This window comes from Salmo salar, chromosome 13 (assembly GCF_965601325.2).
Source record: "Salmo salar chromosome 13, fSalSal1, whole genome shotgun sequence".
Lineage (NCBI taxonomy): Eukaryota > Metazoa > Chordata > Actinopteri > Salmoniformes > Salmonidae > Salmo > Salmo salar.
In genome coordinates this window covers 68,356,518-68,379,936 of record NC_138303.1, presented here as the reverse complement: position 1 = coordinate 68,379,936, position 23,419 = coordinate 68,356,518, and the positions used below count along the sequence as shown (strand labels likewise).

General features: G+C 44.4%; 1 protein-coding gene across 1 annotated transcript in view; it reads left to right on the top strand.

The window, feature by feature from the left end:
- Positions 1-23,419, top strand: part of LOC106567591 (F-BAR and double SH3 domains protein 2) — a 62,069-nt gene that overhangs the window by 11,080 nt on the left and 27,570 nt on the right. The window contains exons 2-5 of the mRNA XM_014137091.3: positions 2,508-2,605; positions 7,667-7,712; positions 21,302-21,378; positions 21,731-21,875. Of these exons, the coding sequence (XP_013992566.1) occupies positions 2,508-2,605; positions 7,667-7,712; positions 21,302-21,378; positions 21,731-21,875 (366 nt within the window). The remainder of the gene's footprint in view (positions 1-2,507; positions 2,606-7,666; positions 7,713-21,301; positions 21,379-21,730; positions 21,876-23,419) is intronic.

Genomic DNA, 23,419 nt, shown 5'->3' with positions numbered 1-23,419 from the left:
CAAATAAACCTACCATTAAAATTATAGACTGATCATTTCTTTGTCAGTGGGCAAATGTACAAAATCAGCAGGGGATCAAATACTTTTTCCCTCACTATCTATCCTACCCTGTCTTTCTAAGGTCTTCGAAAGCCAAGTTAACAAACAGATTACCGACCATTTCGAATCCCACCGTACCTTCTCCGCTATACAATCTGGTTTCAGAGCTGGTCATGGGTGCACCTCAGCCACGCTCAAGGTCCTAAACGACAGCATAACCGCCATCGATAAGAGACATTACTGTGCAGCCGTATTCATTGACCTGGCCAAGGCTTTCGACTCTGTCAATCACCACATTCTTATCGGCAGACTCGACAGCCTTGGTTTCTCAAATGATTGCCTCGCCTGGTTTACCAACTATTTCTCTGATAGAGTTCAGTGTGTCAAATTGGAGGGCCTGTTGTCCAGACCTCTGGCAGTCTCTATGGGTGTGCCACAGGGTTCAAATCTCGGGCCGACTCTCTTCTCTGTATACATCAATAATGTTGCTCTTGCTGCTGGTGATTCTCTGATCCACCTCTACGCAGACGAAACCATTCTGTATACTTCTGGCCCCTCTTTGGACACTGTGTTAACTAACCTCCAGATGAGCTTCAATGCCATACAACTCTCCTTCCGTGGCCTCCAACTGCTCTTAAATGCAAGCAAAACTAAATGCATGCTATTCAATCAATCACTGCCCGCACCTGCTCGCCCGTCCAGCATCACTACTCTGGACAGCTCTGACTTAGAATACGTGGACAACTACAAATACCTGGGTGTCTGGTTAGACTGTAAACTCTCCTTCCAGACTCACATTAAGCATCTCCAATCCAAAATTAAATCTAGAATTGGCTTCCTATATCGCATCAAAGTATCCTTCACTCATGCTGCCAAACATACCCTCGTAAAACTGACCATCCTACCGATCCTCGACTTCGGTGATGTCATCTATAAAATAGCCACCAACACTCTACTCAACAAACTGGATGCAGTCTATCACAGTGCCATCCGTTTTTGTCACCAAAGCCCCATACACTACCCACCATTGCGACCTGTACGCTCTCATTGGTTGACCCTCACTTCACACTCGTCGCCAAACCCACTGGCTACAGGTTATCTACAAGTCTCTGCTAGGTAAAGCCCCGCCTTATCTCAGCTCACTGGTCACCATAGCAGCACCCACTCGTAGCACGCGCTCCAGCAGGTATATCTCACTGGTCACCCCCAAAGCCAATTCCTCCTTTGGTCGCCTTTCCTTCCAGTTCTCTGCTGCCAATGACTGTAACGAACTGCAAAAATCTCTGAAGCTGGAGACTCATATCTCCCACCAGCTGTCAGAGCAGCTCACAGATCACTGCACCTGTACATAGATGGGCTGTTTACAGATGGGCTATCTACCTACCTCATCCCCATGCTGTATTTATTTATTTATCTTGCTCCTTTGCACCCCAATATCTCTACTTGCACATTCATCTTCTGCACATCTACCATTCCAGTGTTTTAATTGCTATATTGTATTTCCTTCGCCACCATGGCCTATTTATTGCCTTAACTTACCTCATTTGCACTCACTGTATATAGACTTTATTTTCTTTTGTTCTACTGTATTATTGACTGTATGTTTTGTTTATTCCATGTGTAACTCTGTTGTATGTGTCGAATTGCTATGCTTTATCTTGGCCAGGTCGCAGTTGCAAATGAGAACTTGTTCTCAACTAGCTTACCTGGTTGAATAAAGGTGAAATAAATAAAATCATCACCCTTTTGGCGAAGTAGGCTGTGATTCGATGATAAATTAACAGGCACCGCATTGATTATATGCAACGCAGGACAAGCTAGTTAACCTAGTAATATCATCAACTATTTGTAGTTAACTAGTGACTATGTGAAGATAAGTTTAATGCTAGCTAGCAACTTACCTTTGTGTTCAGCCTGGTCAGGCGTGGCCGGCGGACAGGTGGTCAGCCTGCCACGCAGTTTCCACGTGGAATGCAATGTGATCGGCTATGATCGCCGTCCAAAAATGCTGATTACCGATTTATGAGAACTTGAAATCGGCCCTAATTAATCGGCCATGCCGATTTAATTGGTCAACCTCTAGAAATAACACATGGAATCATGTAGTAAACAAAAAAGTGTTAAACAAATCAAAATATATTTTATATTGAGATTCTTCAAAGTAGGCACCCTTTGCCTTGATGACAGCTTTGCACACTCTTGGCATTCTCTCAACCAGCTAAGTTTTCAGTTGCAATTGTTTTTGCTACAGTGTGCCCTAATGAACATGACCCTGATCGATTCAACGACTTGCCGCTGTTAATGCGTCAACTGGGAAACATGCACATATACAGAGACTGTTAAAATGAATGTGTTTGTGCTTATGACATTCAGTGCACTTTTTAGGAGTTGACGGTGTTCTTCTCCATATACCAGAGATGGATTTGGTTGTCTAGTCCATTTCTTCTGACATTTTTTTTCTCCCTCAGGTCAAGGTTACCCAGGAGCTAAAGCACGCTCATGCTGAGCAGATGAGCAGACTACAAATCAAACACCAGACAGAGTGTGACCTACTAGAGGACCTGAAGTAAGGGGAGGGTTGAAGTTGGGGGTGGAGGGAGCCGGTGGATGGCAATTGTCTCTATCCCCAGTTCCAAATCAACCCCTACTACCTAGGCACTTGCGTAGTTTTGATAGGCTTGGATAGATATAATCAATGACAATTCTACATGGGGGGGGTTTAGCCACTATGATTGTTGTACATGTCTATGATATGAAGTACCCTGGGAGGGAGGCTAAGGGTTTATTTGGAATGTAACGGTACTCTTGGGTTTCGCTTTCTTTTCTTTGGCTTGGGTGAGGTGGCACCGCCCACACTAAACAGCTGGAAGTGAAAAGCAAGGAGGGCCTCCACTCCAGATGTTCTGGCTGCCATAAGTAGTTTGTTGGGGGGGAAAGAGAGGAGAACAAGGAGAGAAGAAAAATACCTAGAGATCGAACAAGCCCGAAATGTTCAGCCAGTCACTCTTGGAGGAAAATCGAAGTTGGGTAAAAATACATTTCAGTGTTAAAATAAGAGTTGCAACATTCCCAAAGATTCCCGGAATAAGGATGGAATAATCGGGAAATCTTGGAATCCTGCAAATGGGATTTCGAGAAAGTTACCAGAATAAAATAAAAAAACATGGCACAGGGAGAATGATAGGGACAGGCTGTAATATAGTATAGGGAGGCAGGGTTGTGTTCATTAGGTACCAAACAGAGAGGGACTACCTGGACTCCAATAAGAAATGTATTGTCATTTCCATTGCACAGAATTTTAAATCAATGTTCTCTAATGAACATGACCCATGCAGAAGGAAAGGAAAAACAGGCCAAGAGGACCTTCAAATCACCATAGAAGAAGCTGGATATGTTGTGTCAGTTTGGCCTTGCTGTATACTGGAGCACTCAGACAAATATTAACACACTGTAATTTACTATAAAATGCCAAGTGAACGTGTGCTAGAAAAGAAGGCTAGAACTGGGGTGTCTGACTGTGGCCCTCGTCCTCTAATCAAGGAGGCTGGAGGGTAGGGAGCTCGCAGGAAGTTCCCAGTGATGCACCACCTTTTGTAGAGCCTTCCAGATGAGGGAAGTGCAGTTTCTGTACCAGGCGGTGATCCAGCCGGTCAAGATGCTCTCAGTTGTGCAGCTATAGAACTACTTGAGGACCCGAGGGCACATGCAGAATTTCTTCAGTCACCTGAGGTTGAAGAGACACTATAACGGCGGTGGTGTGATTGGACCATTTTAGGTCTGCTGTGATGTGCACGCTGAGGAACTTGATGCTTTTAACCCTCTCCACTGCCGCCCCGTCCACTGCATCCGCTGTTTCCTAAAGTCTATGATCAGCTCTTTGGTTTTGCTGACGTTGAGAGAGAGGCTTTTCCTGGCACCACTCTGCCAGGGCTCTAACCACCTCCCTGTAGGCTGTCTCGTAGCCGTCGGCGATCAGGCCCACCACTGTCATGTTGTTGGCAAACTTAATGATGGTGTTGGAGTCGTGCATGGCCACACAGTCGTGGGTTTACAAGAGGGGGCTGAGCACACACCCCTGGGTGTTGCAGGTCAGTGTGGCAGAGGTGTTGTTGTCAACCCTCACCACCTGGGGTTTGCCTGTCAGGAAGTCCTGGATTCAGTTGCATAGAACAGAGCCTGGAATAGGGAGAGAGACCAGGAAAAAGGAGGGACTAGTGGCCCGGGAACGGGAGGAAAAATAAGTACAGTTACTGAAAGAATTCTCATTGTTTTTGTTGTGAGATTGGAGGGAAGGACATAGGCCAGTAGACACTGTGGTTCTCCAACTGTTTACCCGTGAGGGAGAACAAGCTGTGCCATACTCCGCTCACTCCTGGAACTGTAAAGACTCCAAACAATAACACAACAGGGACCCTGGGGATTATTCATTAGACATCAAACGGAAGAAAACAGACAAACAGGGAGGGACTATTTTAACCAATAATGCATTTGAATCTTTGTTTTCTGTTGTAAGTGTTTTCCGTTGCATGCCCTAATGAATATGACCTTGATAAGCAGTGAAATAGAATGGAGTAAAAATATTACAGCACGTCTACACTGCATAGTTATATGCACCACTATACTATTTTGATCAATCAAACGATTTGTCGCAATTTATCATTTATTTAACAAGCCATCACATTCATTAGATATCGGATTGATACACTAAATATACAAAAGTATGTGGACACCCCTTCAAATTAGTGGATTTGGCTATTTCAGCCACCCATTGCTGACAGGTGTATAAAATTGAGCACACAGCCATGCAATCTCCTTGGCCTTGCTGAAGAGCTCAGTGTCTATCGACTTGGCACCGTCATAGGATGCCACCTTTCCAACAAGTCAGTTCGTAAAATTTCTGTCCTGTTAGAGATGCCCCGGTCAACTGTAAGTGCTGTTATTGTGAAGTGGAAATGCCTAGGAGCAACAATGGCTCAGCCGTGAAGTGGTAGGTCACTCAAGCTCACAGAACGGGACCACCAAGGGCTGAAGCGTGTAAAAATCATCTGTCATCGGTTGCAACACTTATTACCGAGTTCCAAACTGCCTCTTGAAGCAACGTCAGCATAAGGACTGTTCGTCAGGAGCTTCATGAAATGGGTTTCCATGGCCAAGCAGCCGCACACAAGCCTAAGATCACCATGTGCAATGGAGTGGTGTAAAGCTTGCCGCCATTGGACTCCATTGGACTCTGAAGCAGTGGAAACGCATTTTCTGGCAGCTTCACCATCTGGCAGTCCAACAGACAAATCTGGGTTTGGCGGATGCCAGGAGTAAGCTACCTGCCCCAATGCATAGTGCCAACTGTAAAGTTTGGTGGATGGCTGTTTTTCATGGTTAGGCCACTTAGTTCCAGTAATGCTAGATCAGCCAATAACATTCTAGACAATTCTGTGCTTTATTTTCTATTTAACAAGGCAAGTCAGTTAACCTCTCTAGGGTATGTGGGACGAAATCGTCCCACCTACTCAACAGCCAGTGGAATCCCATGGCGCGATATTCAAATACCTTAGAAATGCTATTACTTCAATTTCTCAAACATATTACTATTTTACAGCTATTTAAAGACAAGACTCTCGTTAATCTAACTACACTGTCCGATTTCAAAAAGGCTTTACAACAAAAGCAAAACATTAGATTATGTCAGCAGAGTACCCAGCCAGAAATAATCAGACACCCATTTTTCAAGCTAGCATATAATGTCACATAAACCCAAACCACAGCTAAATGCAGCACTAACCTTTGATCTTCATCAGATGACACTCCTAGGACATTATGTTATACAATACATGCATGTTTTGTTCAATCAAGTTCATATTTATATCAAAAACCAGCGTTTTACATTAGCATGTGACGTTCAGAACTAGCATACCCACCGCAAACTTCCGGTGAATTTACTAAATTACTCACGATAAACGTTCACAAAAAACATAATTATTTTAAGAATTATATATACAGAACTCCTTTATGCAATCGCTATGTCCGATTTTAAAATAGATTTTCGGTAAAAGCACATTTTGCAATATTCTGAGTAGATAGCTCGCCATCACGGGCTAGCTATTTTGACACCCACCAAGTTTGGCACTCACCAAACTCAGATTTACTATAAGAAAAATTGGATTACCTTTGCTGTTCTTCGTCAGAATGCACTCCCAGGACTTCTACTTCAATAACAAATGTTGGTTTGGTTCAAAATAATCCATAGTTATGTTCAAATATCCTCTGTTTTGTTCGTGTGTTCAAGACACTATCCGAAGGGTGACGCGCCGGCGCGTATCGTGACAAAAAAAAATCGAAATATTCCACTACCGTACTTCGAAGCATGTCAACCGCTGTTTAAAATAAATTTTTATTCGATTTTTCTCGTAAAAAAGCGATAATATTCCGACCGGGAAACCCTGTTTTTGTTCAAAGACTAAAAATCTAAAATGGACTCTTCTCGTGCACGCGCGCGCCAGTCTCATTGTTTTCTGATCGACCACTTACCAAATGCGCTACTGTTTTTTAGCCATGGCCTGCAAAGTCATCATTCAACGTTCTGCCGCCTTCTGAGAGCCTATGGGAGCCGTAGGAAGTGTCACGTTACAGCAGAGATCCTCAGTTTTCAATAAAGACAGTGTAGAAGGCCAAGAAATGGTCAGAGAGGGCACTTCCTGTAAGGAATCTTCTCAGGTTTTTGCCTGCCATATGAGTTCTGTTATACTCACAGACACCATTCAAACAGTTTTAGAAACTTTAGGGTGTTTTCTATCCAAATCAAACAATTATATGCATATTCTAGTTTCTGGGCAGTAGTAATAACCAGATTAAATCGGGTACGTTTTTTATCCAGCCGTGCAAATACTGCCCCCTACCCTAGAGAGGTTAAGAACAAATTCTTATTTACAATAACGGCCTACACCGGATAAAGCCGGACGACGCTGGGCCAATCACGGCCAGTTGTGACACAGCCTGGATTCGAACCAGGGTGTCTGTAGTGACACCTCTAGCACTGAGATGCAGTGCCTTATACCACTGCGCCACTCGGGAGCCCACTTTGTGGCAACAGTTTGGGGAAGGCCCTTTCCTGTTTCAGCATGACACTGCCCCCGTGCACAAAGTGAGGTCCGTACAGAAATGGTTTGTCAAGATCAGTGTGGAAGAACTTGACTGGCCTGCACAGAGCCCTGACCTCTACGCCATCGAAAACCTTTGAGATTAATTGGAACGCCGACTGAGAGCCAGACCTAATCGCCCAACTTCAGTGCTCAACCTCACTAATGCTCTGGTGGATGAATGGAAGCAAGTCCCCGCAGCAATGTTCCAACATCTATTGGAAAGCCTTCCCAGAAGAGTGGAGGCTGTTATAGCAGAAAAGGGGGAACCAACTCCATATTAATGCCCATGATATTGAACTTAGATGTTGGACGAGTAGGTGTCCCCGTGCTCTTGGTCATGTAGTTATGATGCCTAGCATGTCATTAGCTTTTAAATCTAAATGTACCATGCCTTGCTTAACTTATATAGTCTTGTAGTGTCCATTCAGTCTCTTTTCCCAGCTAATTATCATGTGGTGTATATAATTCTGTTCTACCTTTGTTCCTTGTAGGACATTCAGTCAGAAGAAAGCCGCTGTAGAGAGGGACTATGCCCAGGTGAGTGTTCTCTCTCTCTCGCCATTCTTAGTTCGCTCTCTCTATCACTCTGGAGGCGTGTTCATTTCTGCATATGGATGACATTATATTGTGGCATTGCTGTCGTCTTCTCATTTGTGTCGCCAAAAAAAGAATCTCCCAATAATGACCCACAAAGACACCAACTGCGCCACCATACGAGGTTTGGGTATAGTTAAGGTTGGCGTCGTTGGGAGGATAAGCGCTCAGTTGTGGTCTGATGGATTACTCCTCTATCTGAGAGGACCACTAAGGGCTCAGACACATTTTCTGGCTGAGAGTACTTAGCACCTCCTGAACGTAATTTGCGAACCGAGTGCGCACCTACTTTACATGTAGAATCGCGTGAAAATGTTGGTAGTCATACGCTACAGCAGGTGGTCCCTAAATCAGACGACCACTAGATCCTCATTCGATGCTATGTGTGTCAGCTCTAAAGTCTTCGGTCTCAGTTGTGGTGTTTTTGTGTGGCCCACTTCCTCATTGTGGAGTTGTTTTGGCCACAGCTTCCTGTGAATATAAATGTACTGTTTCAAAATCCCCCTATGCTCCTGCTTTGGTCTATTCTGGCGTTGCATCCCCGTGTGGAATGTGAACCATTACTGTGATTAAAAGAGGGTCCTGGCTTGGGAGTAACCCCAACCAGGTACTACCCAGCCACTTTTGTGGGGGTGGGGGGGGGGGGGGGGGGGGATTTTGAGGATTTCATTCATACCCTGCTCGCATGCCATTCATATGTACCACATTCTTCTTTATATCAAGAGTCACCGCCAAGACAGAATGCCTCAAAGACAATTTCTCACACCTACTCTCCAACCAACACTATCTAGTCGGCTAAAGATTCAGGGTGCCACACATGAAAACCAAGTATTTTGTGCACACACTGTGAGCCTGCTGAAGGAGGACACTGAACAATTCCCATCACCACATTGTCTATTCATGAATAGCGTTATTGTGCTAGTAGCTGTGTTGTGCCGCCTGTCTCTAACTGCCCTAAAGCCAATCCTGTGAGCTGCTATAGATGCACACACATTAACCTCTATGGGCTAGGCGGGACGTAATCGTCCCACCTACGTAACAGCCAGTGTAATCCAGTGGCGCGATTTTCAAATACCTTAAAAATCCTATTACTTCAATTTCTCAAACATATGACTATTTTACAGCTATTTAAAGACAAGACTCTCGTTAATCTAACCACACTGTCCGATTTCAAAAAGGCTTTACAACGAAAGCAAAACATTAGATTATGTCAGCAGAGTACCCAGCCAGAAATAATCAGACACCCATTTTTCAAGCTAGCATATAATGTCACAAAAACCCAGAAGACAGCTAAATGCAGCACTAACCTTTTGATCTTCATCAGATGACAACCCTAGGACATTATGTTGTACAATACATGCATGTTTTGTTCAATCAAGTTCATATTTATATCAAAAAACAGCTTTTTACATTAGCATGTGACGTTCAGAACTAGCATACCCCCCGCAAACTTCCGGGGAATTTACTAACAATTTACTAAATTACTCACGATAAACGTTCACAAAAAGCATAACAATTATTTTAAGAATTATAGATACAGAACTCCTCTATGCACTCGATATGTCCGATTTTAAAATAGCTTTTTGGTGAAAGCACATTTTGCAATATTCTAAGTACATAGCCCAGCCATCACGGGCTAGCTATTTAGACACCCGGCAAGTTTAGCCTTCATCAAAATCAGATTTACTATTACAAAAGTTTGATTACCTTTTGTTGTCTTCGTCAGAATGCACTCCCAGGACTGCTACTTCAATAACAAATGTTGGTTTGGTCCAAAATAATCCATCCTTATATCCGAATAGCGGTGTTTTGTTCGTGCGTCCCAGACACTATCCGAAATAGTAAATCAGGGTCGTGCGCATGGCGCAATTCGTGACAAAAAAATTCTAAATATTCCATTACCGTACTTCGAAGCATGTCAACCGCTGTTTAAAATCAATTTTTATGCAATTTATCTCGTAAAAAAGCGATAATATTCCGACCGGGAATCTCCTTTTCGGCAAACAGAGGAAAAAACACAAAGACGGGGGCGGCCACTGCACGCGCCTAAGCCCACAGTCCCTTGATCGGCCACTTGAGAAAGGCGATAATGTGTTTCAGCCTGGGGCTGAAATGACGACATTCAGGTTTTTCCCGGGCTCTGAGAGCCTATTGGAGCCGTGGGAAGTGTCACGTTACCGCAGAGATCCTTTGTAATGGGATGAGATGTCAAAGAAAGACAATAAATGGTCAGACAGGCCAGACAGATGACCATGTAAAGGAATCTCTCAGGTTTTGACCTGCCATTTGAGTTCTGTTATACTCAGACACCATTCAAACAGTTTTAGAAACTTTGGAGTGTTTTCTATCCAAAGCCAATAATTATATGCATATTCTAGTTACTGGGCAGGAGTAGTAACCAGATTAAATCGGGTACGTTTTTTTATCCAGCCGTGTCAATACTGCCCCCTATCCCCAACAGGTTAAGAGATGTCTTATTTAAGACACTCTTTGAAGAGGCAGTATTTCAGATGTTTTCAGGAAGATGGGCAGGGACTCTGCTGTCCTAGCATCAGGCGGACGCTGGTTCCATCATTGGGGTGCCAGGACAGAAGAGCTTTGACTGGGCTGAGCGGGAGCTGACCTCCCGTAGGGGTGGGACGGCAAAGAGACCAGAGGTGGCAGAGCGGAGTACTCGGGTTTGGATGTAGGGTTTGAGAATAACCTGAAGGTAGGGAGGAGCAGTTCCCCTTGCTGTTCTTTAGGCAATCACCATGGTCCTGTAGTCAATGCGAGCTTCAACTGGAGCCAGTGGAGTATACGGAGGAGCATGGGAGTACTTGGGAAGGTTGAACACCAGACAGGCTGTGACATTCTGAATAAGTTGCAGGGGTTTGATGGCACAGCGGGGAGCCCATATGACAAGTGCCTGGAATAGAACCTGCGCAGCTTTATGTGTGAGGAAAAGTTGTACTCTACTGATATTGTAGAACATCAATCTGCAGGAGTGAATAACTGCTTTTATGTTTTTAAAGAACGACAGTGTGTTGTCCAGGATCACGCCAAGGTTCTTGCACTTTGGGAGGGGGACCCAGTGGAATTGTCGACCGTGATGGAGAGGTCATGGAGTGAGTGGGCAGGCCGTCCCCAGGAGGAAGAGCAGCTCTGTCTTGCCGAGGTTGAGCTTGACATCCAAGCTGAGATATCTGCTAGGCACGCAGAGATGCGGGTCACCACTTAGGTGTCAGAAGGGGGGAATGAGAAAAGTAGTTAAGTGTCATCCGCATAGCAATGATAGGAGAGACCATGAGCGGATATGACAGAGCCGAGTGACGTGGTGTATAGAGAAAAGAGGGCCTAGAACCAAGCCCTGGGGGACACCAGTAGTGAGGGCATGTGGTACAGATTCTCTCCGAGCCACCTGGTAGGAGCGTCGTGCCAGTCAGGATGCAATCCAGGAGTGTGCAGAGCCTGAGATGCCCTGCCCTGAGAGGGTAGAGAGGTGGATCTGATGGTTCACACTGTCGATGGCAGTGGATAGATCCAGGATGATGAGAACAGAGGAGAGAGAGTCTACTTTGGCTGAGCAGTCCCCATTAAGTGACCCATATTGAAGCCTGACTGGTTATGATCTAGAAGATCGTTTTGAGCGAGATAACGAGAGAGTTGGTCAGAGACGGCACGTTCAAATGTTTTGGAAAGTAAAGAAGGAAGGGAAACTGGTCTGTATTTTTTTTCACATGAGATGGGTCGAGTGTTGGTTTCTTGTGATGGGGAGCGACTGGCAATCTTGAAGTCAGAGGGAATGCAGCCAGTGGTCAGGGATGAGGTGGTGAGAAATGGGAGTAGATCTCCAGATATAGTATGGACAAGGGAAGAGGGATGGGGTCCAGTGGGCAGGTTGTCAGGTGGCTGGACATCACTAGTTGTAGGATTTCATCTGGAGAAAGAGGTCAAGGCGTAGGGTAGTTCTGTGTGAGTAGGACCATTGGACTTAGTAGGCTGAGTGAATGAGGAGCGGATGTTGTCAACCTTTTTTTCAAAGTGGTTGACAAAGCCGTCTGCAGTGGGGGAAGTGATGGAGAATTAATGAGGGAGAAGGTGGAAAAGATTGTATGGGATTGGAGGCAGAGGCTTGGAATTTAGAGTGATAGGAAGTGCCTTTAGAAGTGGATACAGAAGAGAAGGTAGAAAGGAGGAATGCTAGGTCCTTGTGGAGTTTCGTTTTCCCAAATTGTCATTCAGCTGCCTGCTGCCCTGTTCTGTGACGACTCAGCTACAGAGCAGTGAGTCACTCAGCCACAGAGCAGGAGGGGAGGGTTGAGCCGCCTGGGAGGAAAGGGGACTGTGGGAGTCAGAGGCGGAAAGGGAGGGTCGAAGAGGCAGAGTCAGGAGACAGGTGGGAGAACGATTTAGCGGAAGGAGGAGATTATGGGATAGCAGAGGGGGGTAGTAGGAGAGAGAGAACAAAGTTTGCGACGACAGATGACCATCTGGGTAGGGGCTGAGTGGGTAAGGTTGGAGGGGAGTGGAGAGAAAAAAAACTAAGTAGGGATCAGATACATGGATGGGGGTTGCAGTGAGATCAGTCAGCGAACGGCCCCTAGTAAAGATGAGGTCAAGCATATTGCCTGCATTATGAGTGGGAGGCGACTGGGAGGTCAGGGTGAGTTCAAAATGGCAAGGAGAGGAAATAGAGGTGGAAAGAAATGAGTCGAAGTCAGGTGCCAGGAGGTTGACATTGCCCAGTACGATGAATGGTGAGCCATCGTCTGGAAATTATGGGTTGTGCTCACAGGGTACACTAGATTAGAAGGGTTGCATCCACTGGGTGGGGAGCGTCTGTAAAACATACTGAGAGGAGCGAACAGAGAGAGAAATCACACACATACTTGACAAAGTTCCAAAAGAGAAAAATGAGAATCTGAAAATAACTACGCAAGATACTGAAGTGAGAGTGCCTTGAAGACTTTGGCACTTTCCTTCCTCGAATAACTCTGCAGAACATCTTTGTTTTGGGTGACAACGCCGACGCATGACAACGACACCTCTGAGAAAATAGGGGCAACTGAAGTACTATAACTAATTGATGATTGCCTGGCAGAGGTGAAGAAAAACACCCTCTCTAACACTCATCTGCCAATTATCAGAAAGCGATCTGAAACCAGTCAATGTTCCCAACACTTCGCAGGCACAAGTACTTAGTATTCAGTAGTTCAAATCAATGATTAAACAGGCTACTATGTAGAAGGGCAGCACTTAACTAGAATTGACTTAGCCAGACTATACCAACAAAACTTACTGGAAGAATATATACTTAGGCTACTCTTGCAGAGATTAGCTGTCTTCACTCTGTCTCTCTGTATAGGTCTCTCTCTCTCTTACCAAGACACTCAGGACATCACAGCAATGTGCTGGCATCCCAATAGAGGTTAAAGGTCATCACACAGCCCTGCTGTTGATATCCTGTCACTGTGTGTGTGTACTTACTAGGAACTAAATGATAGCAAACAGAACAGAACTGGGAGGGACCTACTTAAAGTTTTCTAAACACATTTTTCATTGCAAAATGTTTCGCAACAATGTGCACTAATGAATAGATCCCAGGTAGTCCATCCCTGTTTGTCTGTTTTCTTCCCTTTGTTGCTTAGTGAATATGACCCTGCTTCAGGTCACACACGGTGAGTTCAGAGAAACTGTCAGATAGCATTACAGTTATGAAACCGCTTTGTAAAGTGCAGCGCAGCCACAGACGCACACACTCCCAACAGTCTTAACACCTACATGTTTCAAGAAGACCACCATTGTCCCCGTGCCCAAGAACACCAAGGTAGCCTGTCGAAATGACTGTCGCCCCATAGCACTCACATCTGTAGCCATGAAATGCTTTGAAAGGCTGCTCATGGCTCACATCAAGACCATCATCCCAGACACCCTGGACCCAGTCCAATTTGCATACCGCCCCAACAGATCCACAGATGATGCAATCTCTATTGCATTCAACACTGCCTTTTCCAGCTTGGACAAAAGGAACATCTATGTGAGAATGCTGTTCATTGACTACAGCTCAGTGTTCAACACAATAGTGCCCTCCAAGCTCATCACTAAGCTAAGGACCCTGGTACTGAACATCTCCCTCTGCAACTGGACTTCCTGACGGGATGCCCCCAGGTGGTGAGTGGAGGCAACAACACATCTGCCACGCTGATCCTCAGCATGGGGACCCCTCAGGGGTGCGTGCTTAGTCCCCTTATGGACTCCCTATTCACCCACGACTGCGTGGCTTTGCACGACTCCAACACCATCATTAAGTTTGCCGATGACGCAATGGTGGTAGGCCTGATCACCGATGATGAAACCGCCTAAAGGGAAGAGGTCAGAGACCTGGCAGTGTGGTGCCAGGACAATAACCTTTCCCTCAGCGTCAGCAAGACAAAGGAGCTGATCGTGGACTACAGGAAACTGAGGACCGAGCACGCCCCCCTTCACATTGACGAGGCTGTAGTAAAGCAGGTCGAGAGCTTCAAGTTCCTCGGTGTCCACATCACTAAGACTCTATCATGGTCCAAACACACCAACACAGTCGTGAAGAGGGCACAACAACGCCTCTTCCCCCTCAGGAGGCTGAAACTATTTGGCATTGCCAGATCCTCAAACAGTTCTATAACTGCACCATTGAGAGCATCTTGACTGGCTGCATCACCTCTTGGTATGGCAACTGCTTGGCATCTGACCGCGAGGCCCCGCAGAAGGTAGTGTGTACGGCCCAGTACATCACTGGGGCCGAGCTCCCTACCATCCAGGATCGCTATACCAGCCAGTGTCAGAGCAGGGCCCTAAAAATGGTCAGACTCTAGCCACTCAAGTCATAGACTATACGGCATGCAGTACCAATGCACCAAGCCTGGAACCAACAAGACCCTGAACAGCTTCTACCCCACAAGCAATAAGACTGCTAAATAGTTTGTTAAATAGTCTGGGTAGCTATTTGGTTAACTATCTCGATTGACCCTTTTTTGCAATAACTTTTTTTTACTCATCACATACGGTGCTACTACGGTTTACTGTCACTTTATTCCTAGTTATATGTACATATCTACCTAAATAAAAATGTTTTTTTTAAGTATAGCAAAGTTGTCATTACTCATTGTATCTATTACTTTTTAATATTACGTCTTTTACTTTCCTATTATTTCTCTTTTCTTTCTGCAAGGGCCCGTAAGTAGTCCACACCTGTTGTTTACGAAGAATGTGACGAATAAAGTGTGATTTTGATTTGACATGTCCCCCACTCAGTAATATACACTGAGTGTACAAAACATTAGGAGCACTTGCTCTTTCCATGACAGACTGACCATGTGAATCCAGGTGAAAGCTATGATCCCTTATTGATGTCACTAATTAAATCTAGTGTAGATGAAGGGGAGGAGACAGGTTAAAGAAGGATGTTTAAGCCTTGATACAATTGAGACATGGATTGAGAACGTGTGCCATTCAGAGGGTGAATGGGCAAGACAAAATATTTTAGTGCCTTTGAACAGGGTATGGTAGTAGGTGCCAGGCGCACCGGTTTGAGTGTGTTAAGTAGGCTTGGGCGGTATCCAGATTGTCATACCTTCATGCCGACCTTGTGCCATACCGGGATATTCGGTAATACTTGCACTGAACAGAAGGGATGCTATTTTCATACCCCACATAGCACTGCAAACCTTCAGATTACAGAGGCTAACAAGTACATGTAATATCTCATAGAGAATGTTAATGAAATGCTAATGAACACATTGCGAGCATTTTACAGTCTTTGACCTAAACAATTTGCAGGACAGACATCCCAGCGCAAAGTTTTAAAAGTAACTAAAAAATGCTACTCACAACGCACAAAAATAAATATTAGACAGCAAGGCTCTTGATCCAGGAGGGGATTCTCTGCTATTAGGCTAACAAGTGAAGCTTGGTTTTAGAAACAGCTAACCACTTAGCTAGATAGCTAACTAGCTACTAAATTAGCAAACAAAATGCAGAACTGCAGAACATTTAGTACATTTTAGACAGTTAACAGTAGTTATAAGTAGTTAGATCACCTGGAGCATGCTGCACAAGTGAGTGAGCAAACACCACGCGAATGAGGGCTACCAGTAAGCTTCATAATGAAAAATGTGGGAAATGAAATGAACGCAATCATCTTTATCGTAATATATTGCACAAGTTAACTGCAGGTATTTACTTAAAAAGTAACTACTAGTATTCAAAAACTTAAAATAAATAGTGTTGGCGGTATTGAAAAACTGTCCTGTGGCTATCTTCCTTATACCCCGGTATACGGTATACCGCCCAAGGCTAGCGTCAAGAACTGCAATGCTGCTGAGTTTTTCACCCTCAACAGTTTCCCATGTGTATCAAGAATGGTCCACCACCCAAACGACATCCAGCCAACAGATGAAAGAGGACAAAGGAGGCTGACGTGAATTGTGCCTTTGCACAACAGACTGCGACAGTTAGTCAACTGACACTCCAGTACAACATTGGTGCCCAAAGACCCATAAAAGAACACAACTCATTGTACTTTGACACAAATGGGGTATGGCAACTGACGAACACCCCGTCTACCTAGAACGTGTTTGTGGCTTCTTTTTTTTCATAATAAGTAATTCGATTATAGCCGTTTTGATTTCCCTAAAGAGCACACACACTGGCACAGAGAGCAATGAGGCAGATGTTTAACCGGATGTATAAAGGGAAAGGGGTGTTACCTAGTCAGTTGTACAACTGAATGCATTCAATTGAAATGTGTCTTCCGCATTTAACCCAACCCCTCTGAATCAGAGGTGCGGGGGGCTGCCTTCATCGACATCCACGTCTTCGGCGCATGGGGAACAGTGGGTTAACTGCCTTGCTCAGGGGCATCCGGTGGTGATGAGAGGAAGCCCAGTGGGAGAAGATGGAGCGAGATGGATTCCTGTCATCGCCAAAACATTTAATCTCAATTCAGTTTTTTTCCCAAAACTGAAATCTGTTAAGAACTGAGTGCACTAAGTTTTGTAGACTTTACCCTTTGCCAAAGTTTTCAAAAATTGCGTTGTTTAAGCACGCAAGGGCGAATTTAGTTATTGCATACGAGAGAGTAGGCGTTCCCTTAGGCGTTCCCTAACGGAAATATGCCACTACATGCTAGAACGCGCCAATGGCATCCCGCTAGCACGTACTTGGATCTGCTTGCCTGCGCTATGATTAATTTGCTCCCATTGGAAATGACAGGCTGTGGTATATCTTGGGTTAGTTATATAAAAATCTCTGGTGGTGGGAATTTTCCCCTAGGATCAGCTTCCCCTCACCCAATCCTAACCATAAAGTGGCACTCTGTGATTGCTACATAATTGTTTTTACTTTTATATTAATGTAAATACCCATTTGATTATTTTGTAAAACATATTTTGAAAGATTAATATTATATATTTTTCACAGTACAGTGGGAAATGTAGAGATGAGGGCATAGCCAGAGGGTGGCCAAGATGGGTCTCGAACCCTCGTCGCCAGGGGGAATTTGTGGTCCGCTACACCAGACTCCGGCACTACCCATTGATTTGTTAAAGTGTAGAACTTAGAAATGCCTCATACTTGTGTTTACTCCAATGTTTGTAAACATTGTAATTTAAAAAAAAATACAATACTATAGGCTCATAACATGGTTAAAACTGTAAATTAGATCTCACAGATAGTCAGTCCTTGCATCCATAGCTCTGCCCATGAATTTGAGTGGCACCATCAGTTTACCAAGTCAGTGGTGGGGTGTGACCACTTTGTTATTGTTTGAACGGCAGATTGTCCCTTTGACCATTAGTCGGGAAAATGAAAAACTGACTCAAAATCAGCATCTAAGGGCACCTTCGCCTTACACTAAGAGCACACACTGTATAGTTGTTCAGCTATGAGGATTGGCGGTACATGCAATCAATAGGACTTTCCCAATATGTTTCAATGACAGACAGTTGTGATAATACAACAGTATTCTTCTCACTCGGCTTTCTGCTTTGGTCTCTGAACTATTAGGTTGTGTGCATTAGGCATCAAATGGAAGAAAAGAGACAAACAATACTAATTCATTTTCCGTTGCAAAATGTTTCAAAATGTTTGCCCTAATGAACAGGACCTTGGTAAAAGCAGCAGATGGCTTTATTGGGCCTGTGCAGGTTAAATGGCATCCTCTGTTTTTTGGCGCCAAATTAGAGACTAGAGTTAGACTGTTAAATCAAAGTGGGTCACAGTGGACTCAAACTCTCCTTTTCCTCTAGCCTACCCCTCCTCCTTCTGCCTCTTCTTCACTAACCCTCTCTTTTTCATCTCTTTAACACCTGCATGCTGCCATGACCCGATTTGATATTCAAATCACAGTAAGTGATGAAATGACACTCTGTCCCTTGTTCTTACCCCATCCTGCCATCCCCTCTTCCCTCACACCCTGCTGGCTGCACTCTCTGTGACTCCCACAATGGCTGGGTTTGTGGCGGTGGATTCTGCCGTTTGGGGCTTTGACACCAGAACCCAGAGAGTCCAAAGGGTTTAGAGACTGGGCCTAAAGTGTGTCCCTTGTGGATTGACTTTAGCCTGGTCCCATCTGTTGGCGCTGTATAGCCAACTCAAATAGTTCTGGTATGGCAATGACCATAGGAGTTGGCTAGATGGGTCTGACCGCCCTGCATGGACTTTAAGTCCCAATTTAGATCACATGTCTTTCTGTTCAGCTGAGAATGTGCTCTGTATAGCCCTGGCTGCGTGCGTGTGCACGTTTTTGCGAACAAATGCCCCTTCGCATACTAGGGCTGGGAATTTCTGAGAGACCTTACGACATTATCATGATACTCAGGTGCCGACGTAACCGGTGTGAAATGGCTAGCTAGTTAGCGGGGTGCGCGCTAATAGAGTTTCAATCTGTGACGTCACTTGCTCTGAGACTTCGAAGTAGTTGTTTCCCTTGCTCTGCAAGGGCCGCGGCTTTTGTGGAGCAATATGTAACGATGCTTCGAGGGTCCCTGGTTCGAGCCCAGGTAGGGGCGAGGAGAGAGACTGAAGCAACACTGTTACACCGCTACGATATGTATTGCGATTCTCATGATTCTGTATGTATTGCGATTGATCAGTCATGGAAATAAAAGTGCTAGAAACAAATTTGCTCCCTATTTTAAAAAGATGGAGAACAAGCTATGAAGGAAAAATACTGGGGTTTTGGTGCAGGTACTGCCAACTAGTGTGAAAATAATATTGCGATATTGTCAAAACAATACAATATATTGTCAACGGTACCCCCCCCCTCCCCCCCAAAACTATCGCATGCTAAAGTCCAAAAATAAATAAATGTAAACATGTATGTTCTATGTTTAATTTGTGACGCTATTTAAGTTCCTCAAGGCTCAACCTTACTGCCGGCCCGCGGTATTTCCGGCGGTGCTGCTCTGGTTTAACTCAACTCTGGACCTCGAAGCCAGTTGCACTGTATTTTTTCATTGTTCATCTCTAATCAGGGACTGATTTCAAACTGGGACAAGGTGTGTGTGTGTGTGTGTGTGTGTGTGTGTGTGTGTGTGTGTGTGTGTGTGTGTGTGTGTGTGTGTGTGTGTGTGTGTGTGTGTGTGTGTGTGTGTGTGTGTGTGTGTGTGTGTGTGTGGGTGTGTGTGTGTGTGTGCAATTAATTATCAGGTAGAACAGAAAACCAGTAAGCTCTACATAGTACAGGTGAATGAGTCCATGGCTGCTTCTGAAATGGCAACCTCTTCCCTATATTGTGCTGCACTACTTTGACCAGGGCCCGTAGGGCTCTACACACAGATGACGGTTTAGTGTCGTGTTCATTAGGGCATACCATAGCAAAACGTTTTGTAATGGAAAGCGAAAAACGAGCGTTTCAGTAAGTACAGTTGAAGTCGGAAGTTTACATACTTAGGTTGGAGTCATTAAAACTTGTTTTTCAACCACTCCACAAATTACTTGTCCTAACTGACTTGCCAAAACTATAGTTAACATCTACTTTGTGCATGACACAAGTAATTTTTCCAACAATTGTTTACAGATAGATTATTTCACTTATAATTCACTGTATCACAATTCCAGTGGGTCAGAAATTTACATACACTAAGTTGACTGTGCATTTAAACAGCTTGGAAAATTCCAGAAAATGTCATGGCTTTAGAAGCTTCTGATAGGCTAATTGACATAATTTGAGTCAATTGGAGGTGTACCTGTGGATGTATTTCAAGGCCAACCTTCAAACTCGGTTCCTCTTTACTTGACATCATGGGGAAAATCAAATGAAATCAACCAAGACATCAGATTTCAGCAATTTCCAAATGCCTGAAGGTACCATGATTATCTGTACAAACAATAGTATGCGCAATAGTACGCAAGTATAAACACCATGGGACCACGCAGCCGTCATACCGCTCAGGAAGGAGACGCGTTCTGTCTCCTAGAGATGAACGTACTTTGGTGCGAAAAGTGCAAATCAATCCCAGAACAACAGCAAAGGACCTTGTGAAGATGCTGGAGGAAACGGGTACAAAAGTATCTATATCCACAGTAAAACGAGTCCTTTATCGACATAACCTGAAAGGCCGCTCAGCAAGGAAGAAGCCACTGCTGCAAAACCGCCATAAAAAAGCCAAACTATGGTTTGCAACTGCACATGGGGACATAGATCGTACTTTTTGGAGAAATGTCTGATGAAACAAAAATAGAACTGTTTGGCCATAATGACCATCGTTATGTTTGGAGGAAAAAGGGGGAGACTTGCAAGCCGAAGAACACCATCCCAACCTTGAAGCACGGGGGTGGCAGCATCATGTTGTGGGGGTGCTTTGCTGCAAGAGGGACTGGTGCACTTCACAAAATAGATGGCATCATGAGGGAGGAAAATTATGTAGATGTATTGAAGCAGCATCTCAAGACATCAGTCAGGAAGTTAAAGCTTGGTCTCAAATGGGTCTTCCAAATGGACAATGACCCCAAGCATACTTCCAAAGTCGAGGTATTGGAGTGGCCATCACAAAGCCCTGACCTCAATCCTACAGAAAATTTGTGAGCAGAACTGAAAAAGCATGTGCGATCAAGGAGGCCTACAAACCTGACTCATTTACACCAGCTCTGTCAGGAGGAATGGGACAAAATTCAGCCAACTTATTGTGGGAAGCTTGTGGAAGGCTACCCAAAATGTTTGACCCAAGTTAAACAATTTTAAAGGCAATGCTACCAAATACTATTTGAGTGTATGTAAACTTCTAACCCACTGGGAATGTGATAAAAGAATTAAAAGCTGCAATAAATAATTCTCTCAACTATTATTCTGAAATTTCCCATTCTTAAAATATAGTGGTGATCCTAACTGACCTAAGACAGGGAATTTTTACTAGGATTAAATGTCAGGAATTGTGAAGAATTAGTTTAAATGTATTTGGCTAAGGTGTATGTAAACTTCCGAATTCAACTGTAAGATCAGTAAGTGGGGCACAGTATGTGGGTCTGGAGTTCAGAGATTAAAGGTCATCGATCCTCTTCCTCCCTCCCAGGCTCTACACAAGCTGGCCAATCAGTACCTGAAGAGGGAATGGCCAGACAGCCTATCAGAGGAGCCAACAGACCACGGGTAAGACCTCTAGCCAAAGAGTGAACCATTATTGTCTCAGCAGCGTCAGAAATGTCTCTCTCATTCTCTCAAGTGTTCTTCCATAATAGTACTACCAGTATCAGTGTGTATTATTGAAAGCTACATATTATAATTTGGTATTTTTTGCTAGACTCTTTGATATTTTGTGCTATATTTAGTCCAGGTCCTCTCATGTCCGAATTGTCATTGCCTTTTAAATAAAGGTTCTTGTTCAAAAGATTAACTGGTTGAACCAACAGTTCTTGTATTGTGTCGTCACAACCAAGAACACAAAACAATATCAGGGATACTACCAGTATTCACACTGACTATTGTGTGTTTGTTGTCACAGGAACATGTACACGTTGTGGAAGGCATACCTGGAGGGCATAGTGCAAGTGAGCCAAACCAGAATCACGGCCTGTGAGAACTACAGGAACCAAGTGTCGGACCCTGCCAAAACTGCCAGGCTGCAGAAGGAGCAGCAGCTCAGGAAGGTATGGAAGGCAAATCACCACAACACTGCTGATCTTTCCATAGTTTAGATTCCTCCCACCCCGTCTCTATCCTCAATCTCGCTCGCCCTCTTGCTCTCTCACATGGTTTAGATTATTTGACGCATGTCTCCATTTATACAGCTGGTGAGTTGAAACGACTGAAACAGTTATGTGCTTTCTAAGGAGAAGTCTGCTGTTCTTTGGATACAAACCAGTGTATCCAGTGCATTTTGGAAAGTATTAAACCCCTTTTACTTTTTTTACAGCCTTATTCTAAAATGGATTAAATCCAACATTTTCCTCATCAATCTACAAACTAAACTCCATAATGACAAGCGAAAACTGGTTTTCTACATTATTGAATATGTATTACAACTAAACAGATACCTTATTTAAATAAGTATTCAGATCCTTTGCTATGATCACATGTATTTATGAAGCCCTTTTTACATCAGCAGATGTCACAAAGTGCTATACAGAAACCCAGCCTAAAACCCCAAACAGCAAGCAATGCAGATATAGAAGCACGGTAGCTAGGAGAAACTCCCTAGAGATTCAAAATTGAGCTCATGTGCATCCTGTTTCCATTGATCCTCCTTGAGATGTTTCTACAACTTGATTGGAGTCCATCTGTGGTAAAATCATTTGATTGAACATGATTTAGAAAGGCACACACTTGTCTATATAAGGTCCCACAGTTGACAGTGCATGTCACAGTAAAAACCAAGCCATGAGGTCAAAGCAATTGTCCGTTGTGGCCTCCATCATTCTTAAATGGAAGAAGTTTCGAACCACTAAGACTCTTCCTAGAGATGGCTGCCTGGCCAAACTGAGCAATCAGGGGAGAAGGGCCTTGGTCAGGGAGGTGACCAAGAACCCACAGACACTCTGACAGAGCTCTAGAGTTCCTCTGTGGAGATGAGAGAACCTTCCAGAAGGCCAACCATCTCTGCAACAATCCACCGATCAGGCCTTTTATGGTAGAGTGGCCAGACAGAAGCCACTCTTCAGTAAAAGGCACTTGGAGTTTGGAGTTTGCTTGGAGTTTGCCAAAAGGCCTCAGGAGGCTAAAGAAATGTGGCTTAACACCTAAAACCCTCACAAACTTTTACAGATGCACAATTGAGAGCATCCTGTTGGGCTGTATCACCGCCTGGTACGGCAACTGCACCGCCCACAACCGCAAAGCTCTCCAGAGGGTGGTGCAATCTGCCCAACGCATTACCGGGGGCAAACTTCTCGCCCTCCTGGTCACCTACAGCACCTGATGCTGTAGGAAGGCCAAAAAGATCATCAAGGACATCAACCACCCGAGCCACTGCCTGTTCACCCCGCTATCATCCAGAAGGCGAGGTCAGTACAGGTGCATCAAAGCTGGGACCGAGATACTGAAAAACAGCTTCTATCTCAAGGCCATCAGACTGCTAAACAGCCATCACTAACACATCAGAGGCTGCTGCCTGTAGACATAGATTAGGAATCACTGGCCACTTTAAGGAAATTAAACACTAGCCACTTTAATAATGTCTCCGTATCTTGCATTA